Raw genomic sequence first — 9,585 nt, 5'->3', positions numbered from 1 at the left:
TCCTTCAGTTAATCAGAAACATTCTCTGGTAATTAGGCCAAGTTGGATTGTTGTTGAATTGGTATGTGGCATAATTGGGCTTATTTTAAAATTCATCATTAGATTGGCTCAGATTGATTCTATTTTTTTTTTTTGCTTGTCATCGACCTGATTTCTAGCCCTCTTGGCTTGGGCTTCAGGTCTATCATTTGGACCAGAACTGTGGGTCATTGTTCAGACCCATGTCGGGTAGGTTTCAGAGGTGTTGAAGGGTAATTTAGGGACTCTAGATGGGGGAATCTTTTAGTAACAAAAATAGGAAGTTTCTAGTGGGGGTTTCTAATTAAATTTCAGAATTGTAATAGGTTAACTTGGGTAACAAGTCAAGAATTGAAGGACTTTTAAGCTAAAAATGAAATTGAGAAAGGGTAAGAGGGCAAAATCTGAATATTTTACTGCTGCCCTAGTCCCTTGCCTATAAAGGCACCCTAAACTTGATAGGCAAGGTAGATTTCACAAGTTAGATAACCCTGAAAATCAAAAACAGCTGAGAATAGCTAGAGAAACACTGTTCCATTAAAGGATTGGTCGATCCTCGAAGCTTTTATTTTCTGAAATCATTTCTGGATAGTCAATGGTGAAAATGACTTGATTTTGGTTGATTTTCAAGAGCTTTGGGTCCAATTTTTGGTTGTCTTTGGTTACGGAACATTCTTCAGGAGTTCTGGTGGTTCAAACTTGTTTCAAAGCTATTTTTCCCTCGGTTATTTCTGGGTTAATTCATTTGCTGTTGCTTTGTTTTACTGTTGCTGACTATCCTTCTCCTATTCTGTTGCAAATTCCAGGTATTCTTCCCAATCATTGTCAACAAATGATGTATTTTGAGTTGGAGCCTGACTGAATACAAGCCACACTTGAATTTCATTCCGTTTGCTTTTATTTCTTTAGTGATCTGTAATGAATTTTGAAGCATACATGTTGTCTCATGTCTGTTGCATGATGTTCATATCTCGCTTATTTGGTTCATAGTGTAGTTTAGTCAATTTCCGTTTAAGTAGCAAGTTTTTCAGGCTGTGATTAATGCTGGACTGTTAGAGTCATGATATATTTGGATTTCGAATTGTTGTTTTAGCTCGAAGGTTGGTTAAATTTTCTTTCAATTGATGTGTCAAAGAGGGTTTAGTGTTCTGGGTTTATATTTATTTGATTCACCTGTCCCCACGTCCTAAATCAGAATGCTTGTGAGACATTTGTGTCATTGAAGAACTGTGATTCAAGTAATGAATTTATGGTTCAACAAATCTCAAAGTTGCAAGTTATGTGAGTTTACATTGTCACTGGTAAAGTTACTATTAGGATTCATATGTTGTATAAGGAGTTGGTGATTTAGGTTGTTCGAAAGTGATTGGTAAATTGCTATTATTATGCAGGTTCAATTGCCTTTTTATACAATCATTCTGGGCAGCCTCTTATCAAATAACTAGTATATTGTGATTGTTGCTTGGTCATAACAAACCTGGCTCAAAATGAATGATGAAATGAATTTGATTCTGGTTCAGTTAATTTGTGTGAAAGGATTTAAATCATAATTCAAATCTGTTAATTGGATCTCATGTTTATGTGTTAACGTCAATTGTGCTTGTATTATTGTGTCTTGGGTATGGACCAGTTAGATCACAAGAACCGGGCCAAACGCGGGCCCAGTTGCAACCATTGTCCGTTTGTAATCACACCGCTGGGCCTGGCTTCACCTGGAGCCCAATTTCTTCATGCATTTAAGCTTGCAACCATGTTTAATTGTATCAGGTTTACCAGTTGGGTTTTTGGTCCATTTGTGCTGGGCTAATCCCTTACTCGAAATAAGTAGCTCTCTTCACGTGAATCATTAGTCAGTTGGATGGAGACCTTTAATCACATTTAGTTCTAGCGGATTAAGCTTATTAGTTAGATTGAGGGTGAGCCATATTAAATAATACAAAGTAAGTTATGGCCCTCCGAATTTAGTATCCTTTAAAGAATAAAATCGAGGTGTGCCGTGCCGAACAAAAGTGACAATTGCATGGCCCTCGTTTAGTTAATTTTGTTTTATACTTAGAATTCGGGGTGTGCCATTTAGCGAAATTTCTATGGCCCTCGCAAAGTTAACAACGCGTAGTTGCTTTTAGGCGCGTTATTTAATAATCTACTTTCCTAAACTTGGATGTGCATTTCATGTGACCCAAATCCAAATCTTAAAACGTTGAATAAAATGTGTTTCGAATTGCGGGTGCATTTCATGTGACGCGATCCAAAGACATATTTTAAACGACGTTCAATCTTCTCTAAAATGAATAAAAGCGGTTAAAAGTTAAAATTTGCACATAGGTTCAAAATGTTCTAAAATCAGATAACTAAGCCAATTATAATAGTTGAGCAACCGTGCTAGAACCACGGAACTCGGGAATGCCTAACACCTTCTCCCGGGTTAACAGAATTCCTTGCTCGGATTTCTGGTTCGCGGACTGTTAAACAGAGTCATTCTTTTCCTCGATTCGGGATTTTAAACCGGTGACTTGGGACACCATAAATCTCCCAAGTGACGACTCTGAATCTTTTAATGAAAAATAATCCCGTTTCGATTGTCCTTAAATTGGAAAACTCCCTTTATTATACCTCTTCCGGGGGTGTAGTGAAAAATGAGGTGTGACAGGGTCGTTACATAACTTTCAGAGATACCTGAAGCTGCCGTAAGCATCTTACTCTAATCAGATTTCTCTGAAAGTTACAGTATTTTTGGCATTGAGAGTCTCTCTACACTTTTTAATTCTAAAAAGATGCATTAATTTTTATTCTTGTGTCCCGTGACGTGACTGCATCTCTTTAACAAGGAATGGTATTTATCTTTTGTGTCATTTTTTGCTTTTTATTATTTTTCAATAATTTAAATAAAAAACCTAAGGGATGCATTTTCTCTCGGTGCATGTTAACTAACGTGCGCCATCCATGGGAGGAAAGAGAGTTTGTATCCCATCCAGAAGGCGAAAATGGCTTTAGAATCATCCTCGCAGGCAGTAGCACAGCGAGGAGGACGAAAAGAGGTTCAATCAACAATACAACAAGTGGGGGAGGAATCCCTAGCAGGAAGTGGATCAAACAACACCAAACAGAAGCTGAAGGGGATTGAAGAAATTACAACAGCACAAGCTCAAAAGCTATGGACATAGGTAATTCAAACATCTAGTACAAGTAAACAACTGTGGGCAGATGAGGCAGAAGCAGAATTCGAAGGTCTGAAGGTGAAGGCATCAATTTGGGATAACTTTGATATCTCGAAGATTTCAAATGCAGGTTCTAAATTAGAGTACGTAAACCCAGAAACACATGGAGAGTCATTAATTGGTGAGATTGTATTAGATGATATCAATACAGAAATTGAATATTGGAAATCACCAATTGTGTGTTATGTCCTTGGTGCGCATCCCATTTTCGCAGTGTTGAATGGTTACATTCAGCGAGTGTGGGCAAAGTATGGAATAAATAAGGTCGCTATGATGAAGAATGGTATTGTTCTGGTTCGTTTAGACTCTGAGAATAGGAAGAACGAAGTACTGCAGGGAGGCATATACCATTTCGACAATTAACCCTTTATTGTCAAAGAATGGAACCCTGATATGGAGTTTACACGAGAGGAATTACATACAGTTCCTATTTTGATAAGGCTCCCGGGGCTTGACTTCAAATACTGGAGCCCAAAAGGACTCAGCAAGATAGGAAGTCTAATTGGCAAACCATTAACGGTGGACCACAGTACGGAGAGGAAAATTGGACTTAACTTTGCGAGACTATTGGTAGAGGCGGAGATTGATGGAAGCTTGCCGGATGTGGTAATATTTAGGAATGAAAAAGGGGCACTGATAGAACAGAAAGTTCTGTACGACTGGAAGCCTACACTATGTAGCTTCTGTCATAAGTATGGTCATGATGTGGAGAATTACAGGAAGAAGGAAAGGCCTACTAATGCACCACCAAAGAAGCAGGATACAAAAGAAGAGGAAACTATAAAAGAAGGGGTCCGGGTCAAAGTAGAGAACTCTGTGAACAAAGATCAATATCAAGTACCAAATAAGAACGCACAACAAAAGAAGCAGGGAAGGGAACAATAGAAGGTTCAGATATGTATAATTCCAGGAACAATACAGAAGGCACCAGAACCACTAGGTTGGGTCACTCCTTTGAACACTAGCAAACAGCTAGTCAAACAGAAGCAAGGGCAACAAATTGTGTATAAGAATAGTTTTCAGGCTTTGAAATAACAGGGGACAAGGAAAAATATCAGAGCAGTGCCGTTAAAAATGAGGGAGGGAAAGCTATCCCTCTCTCCGGGAATGGTTAACATGTTATGCTGGAATGTTAGGGGCCTTAACGGCCCTAGTAAGCAAAAGGAGGTTAAGCTCCTTTGCCATATGGAAAATGTAGGTTTGGTAGGATTACTTGAAACAAAAATCAAGATAAACAAAATAGAAGAGATAGCCAAGAAAATGTTTGATGGTTGGCAGTATATCACTAATCTCGAATGCCATTACAATGGGAGGATATGGATAACCTGGAGTCCTGACTTCTATCGAGAGGACATAATTACAAAATCAGCACAAGCAATTACTTGTAGAGTGACTTATGTACCCATGCAAGTAACATATCACTTAACTGTAGTCTATGCTTTCAACACGAGAGAGGAAAGAAGAGTTCTGTGGGAATACTTGGAGGGCCAGAACATTGCTATTGGAATTCCTTGGATGGTACTAGGAGATTTCAACTCAGTTTTAAATATAGAAGATAGGATTGGAGGGGTTCCAGTCACACTGGCAGAGGTAATTGAGTTCCACAACTGTGTGGACTCTTGTGGCTTGCTGCAATTTCCTCAACAAGGTAACAGATATACGTGGAGTGATAAGCATGGGGATAATAGAATTTTTTCAAAAGTTGATTGGATCTTTGTCAACAGAGATTGGTTGGATGATATGCCTTCTTGTAATGCCAAATTCTTACAAGAAGGTTTTAGTGACCACTGCCCAGCTAAAATAGCATTGACAAGTGTACCCTCAAGGCTCAAAAAATCTTTTAAGTACTGCAATATTTGGTCAAAACATCCCCAGTTTTTAGAAATAGTAAAAACAGGATGGGAACTGCAGATAGAAGGTTGTCGCATGCTACAGGTGGTCAAGAAAATGAAGTTGTTGAAAAGGAACTTGAGGGCCCTGAATACTCGAAACTTTAGGAACATAACTGATGAAGTAGATATAGACAGAGAGGCCTTAAAACAAGTCCAGAATGCTCTGCAAATGGATCATTGAACAAAGCTCTACAGGAGGAGGAGAGACAGAAGTTCAGGAAATTTAAGCAATCTTCATACCTGGCTGAAATGTATCTGCAACAAAGGAGCAAAGCTACTTGGATCCACCTTGGTGATGATAATACTAAGTACTTCTTTTCTGTGATAAATCATAAAAAGCTCCAGGAAGCAATCACACAATTACATGATAAAGATGGGGTGCTACAGACTAATCCCACTGATATTGCAAGGGTGCTGTTAGAGTATTATGAAACATTACTTGGAAGAAATGAAGGAATAAGGGTCAGGGCAATGGGCAGTATACTGAAGAATGGTCCTCTGTTGTCAATAGGCTAGCAAGTTGAGCTTATAAAGCCTTATACAGAAAAGGATGTCAAGGTAGCTATGTTTCAAATAGATAGCAACAAAAGCCCAGGACCAGATGGGTATGGTAGTGGTTTTTATAAAGCAGCATGGGACGTTATAGGAGATGATATCACTGCAGCTATTCTAGAGTTCTTCCACAATGGGAAATTGCTTAAACAAGTAAACTCAACAATGATTTCTTTAATTCCAAAAGTCACTGTACCAGATAATGCTAGTCAATTCAGGCCCATATCATGTTGTAATGTCCTATACAAATGCATATCAAAAATGATATGTAACAGACTGAGGAAGGCCATTGATCACCTTGTGGTAGAAAATCAGGCAGCATTTGTGCAAGGTAGGTCCATGATACATAATATACTGATCTGCCATGACTTATTAAGACATTATAATAGGAAAACATCTCCTAGATGTCTTATGAAGATTGATATAAGGAAGGCTTATGACATGGTGCGTTGGGAGTTCATTGAAGAAGCTCTCAGTGGTTTTGGATTTCCTGGAAAATTTGTTCAACTGGTGATGACCTGCATCTCTTCTACTATGTTTACAGTCAAAGTAAATGGAGAAGGACATGGATATTTTGCTGGGAAGAGAGGTCTCGGGCAAGGGGATCCGATTTCACCCCTATTGTTTGTCCTAGTAATGGAATACCTATCAAGAATTTTGAAGTGTATGAGCAGCTTGCCGGAGTTTAATTTCATCCTATGTGCAAAACATTAAAGCTCACTCACTTAATTTTTGCCGATGACCTTATGATATTCTGCAAAGGCGATATAGAATCTGTGGAAAAGGTTATGGAAGCTTTACACCAGGGTTGGAGGCTAATCTGGAGAAATCTAATATTTTTATTGCTGGTGTGGATGAAGAAACAAACAATGCATTATTGGCCAGAACAGGTTTCTCTGCTGGACAACTTCCTATAAGATACTTGGGACTACCATTAAGCTCAAAGAAATGGAGTAAAATTGAGTGTCATCAACCAGTGGACAAGATTACCAATAGAATAAATGTGGTCTACTCAAAACAACTTTCATATGCTGGGAGGTTACAGGTGATTATGCAGTACTCTTCTCTATATATAACTTCTGGGGATCTGTTTTCATACTACCTCAAAGTGTACTCAAGGAAATTGATAGAAAGTGTAGAGATTATCTTTGGGGAAGTTCTGTAGAGAAAAGGAAGATACCTCTAATAGCATGGGACAAACTATGTATTGCAAAGAAATATGGCAGGCTCAATATCAAAGGGTGCAACAAGTGGAACATTGCGTCTGTGGGCAAGTTATTATGGCAATTAGCAGAGAAGAAAGACATGTTATGGGTCAAATGGGTACATGGACCTCTACTTGATTGTAGTTGGTATTGGAGGAAATTGAATTCCCTAAAAGTTGAAATGATGGAGTGGTACCATAATGGGAAATATGTGTTAACTGCTTCAGGGAAGTATTCAATAAATGGTAGCTACATCGCTCTACAGGGGGATTTGACCAGACTACCCGTGGCAGAGCTAATATGGACATTTATTATGCAGCCGAAACACAGGATGATTCTTTGGTTAGCTGCTCATGGTCGATTGCTTACGAAAGATAGACTTTCGAAACTACATGTGCCAATACAAGACATTGAATGTTGCTTATGTATTGATATGGTTGCTGAAACCCAAGACCACATGTTTCAGGATTGTCTATGGACAACAGAGTTGAGGGTTGCGATACAGAACTGGACAAATATGATAATACCACAAGGGACTGTAATGCAGGTGCTGGAAAAGATTAAAAGGAAACACGGGAAGTTCTTCAAAAAGGAAATAGCTCCAGCAATTTGGGGGGCCCTGATCTATCACACCTGGAAAGCCAGGAATGAAAAAGTGTTTAAAGGACTCAATGTAAATACTAGCTTTGTGATGACACAGATACAAAAGGAATTTAGAGATAGAATAACTATACACAGAAACTCTAGAAAAGCCAGAAGATGTGATTATTTGCTGCAGAAACTTTATAATTAGTGAATGACTAGAGGCCTATGAGTACATTGCACCCTTCCTAGAAGGTGGTAGTGTGTCTAGGTGCTCTTTAAGATGTATTAATTTGATTGTTAAATGGTAATATTTCACAGTTTTTACCAAAAAAAGACAACAAACAATTGTGAGGGCAATCAAGAGTTGTAACGGATGATTAAACGAACTGTTTCTTACATAATTTAAGTCAATTAATGTCTAATTATCCTTAAATGCCGGTGCAAGCGGACAATTAACTCTTCCGTTCATTCTGATATTTTCCATCTCTATAAAGAAGCTTCATATCCTCTATTTAGCTGCATATCTTGTCCATTATTTTTTTGTTTCTCTTTATAATTTGCTTTTAACTTCTTTACCGAGTTAAACTTATTTTTCAGGCACTAGTTTAAATCTTGGGCAAAAGGTCGAGCACCACGAAAGCACGGTGAAGAATATTATTACAGGTATCATCAAGTTATTTGTTACATTAATTTATTTTTAAAATGATATTTTATTCAATTTTAAGCAATTTGGAGTGTGTACTTTATGCGTCAGATTTGTTTGTCATCTTTTTTTTATTCTGCTTATGAATTATGTTTATTCTCTTCCTTTGGTTTTTGTTAGAAAAACACCATTGGAGAGCACAGAACTCGTGAGGAAGAAGAAGAAAGAATTTGGAAAATTTCCAACCGCCTTTCCTGTATTAACTGAAGTAGTTATATACAACTAATTGTAAAAAACTAAAAATAATAAGAGACCCCCTAACTCCTATTAATTACAGTTGAGTCCTATTTACAACTAACTTCTATTCCAGCTTCTAATTCTTCTAACTTCCAATACTCCCCCTCAAGCTGGAGGGTGGAGGATGCTTAACACTCCAAGCTTGCTGAGTAGAAAATTATGCTGCACAGATGTAAGCCCTTTGGTGAAGAGATCTGCTTGTTGCTCTTTTGTAGAGACATACTGTGTAGCCAAGGTGCCATCCTTGATACGTTCACGAACAAAATGACAATCTATCTCGATGTGTTNAGAGTACTGCTTGTTGTCGTCGTTTTCGTTAGTAGTACGATACTACGTGTAGTCCAACGGTGACCGATCCTTCGATACGTTCACGAACAAAATAGACAATCTATCTCGATGTGTTTCGTACGCTCATGAAAGATAGGATTTGCAGCTATTTGCATTGCTGCTTTGTTGTCACAGAACAGTGTGACAGGTTTAAGAACCTGCACTCCCAACTCTGAGAAAAGTCCCAACAACCACACTATTTCTAAGACTGCTGATGCCATGCTACGATATTCTGCTTCAGCACTGCTTCGTGAAACAGTGTGTTATTTCTTAGATCTCCATGAAATCAATGAATCACCAAGCTTGACAGCATATCCACTAACAGACATTCGTGTCATTGGGCATGCTGCCCAGTCAGAATCACAGAAGGCTGTTAGTGTATCTACATTCTCCCTTTTCAATAGGACTCCCATTCCTGGTGTACCCTTCAGATATCTCACTACTCTAAAGGCTGCCTCCATGTGTGACCTTTTAGGTAGCTGCATAAATTGACTTAAGGTTTGAACTGCATAGCTAATATCTGGTCGAGTAACTGTCAGGTAAAGCAATTTACCTATCAGTTTCTGATACTTGCTTGCATCTACCAAGGGATCTTCATCCTATATTCCAATAGCCTTGTCATATTCCACACTTGTAAGCTTCTGATTGATTTCAAGTGGTGTTAAAGCTGGCTTTGCACCACTCAATCCCACTTCAGAAATCAGCTCTAAACTGTATTTCCTCTGATTAAGCAATATCCCATGATTAGATCTCAACACTTCAATCCCTAAGAAATACCTCAGTTCTCCAAGGTCCTTGAGTTTGAATTGTTGATGCAGAACTGCTTTAGCTTCATCAATTAGATCCTT

General features: G+C 38.4%; 1 protein-coding gene across 1 annotated transcript; it reads left to right on the top strand.

The window, feature by feature from the left end:
* Positions 1–5,377: 5,377 nt before the first annotated feature.
* Positions 5,378–9,229, top strand: LOC109216760. The gene is made up of 7 exons (XM_019380941.1): positions 5,378–5,539; positions 5,645–6,303; positions 6,443–6,633; positions 6,726–7,542; positions 8,294–8,369; positions 8,484–8,645; positions 8,873–9,229. Exons 1-7 carry the CDS (start codon positions 5,378–5,380, stop codon positions 9,227–9,229), a joined length of 2,424 nt encoding a protein of 807 aa, XP_019236486.1.
* Positions 9,230–9,585: the final 356 nt, after the last annotated feature.

This window comes from Nicotiana attenuata, unplaced genomic scaffold (assembly GCF_001879085.1).
Source record: "Nicotiana attenuata strain UT unplaced genomic scaffold, NIATTr2, whole genome shotgun sequence".
Lineage (NCBI taxonomy): Eukaryota > Viridiplantae > Streptophyta > Magnoliopsida > Solanales > Solanaceae > Nicotiana > Nicotiana attenuata.
Note: the sequence above shows the minus strand (reverse complement) of the source record. Positions and strands in the feature narration are given on the sequence as shown.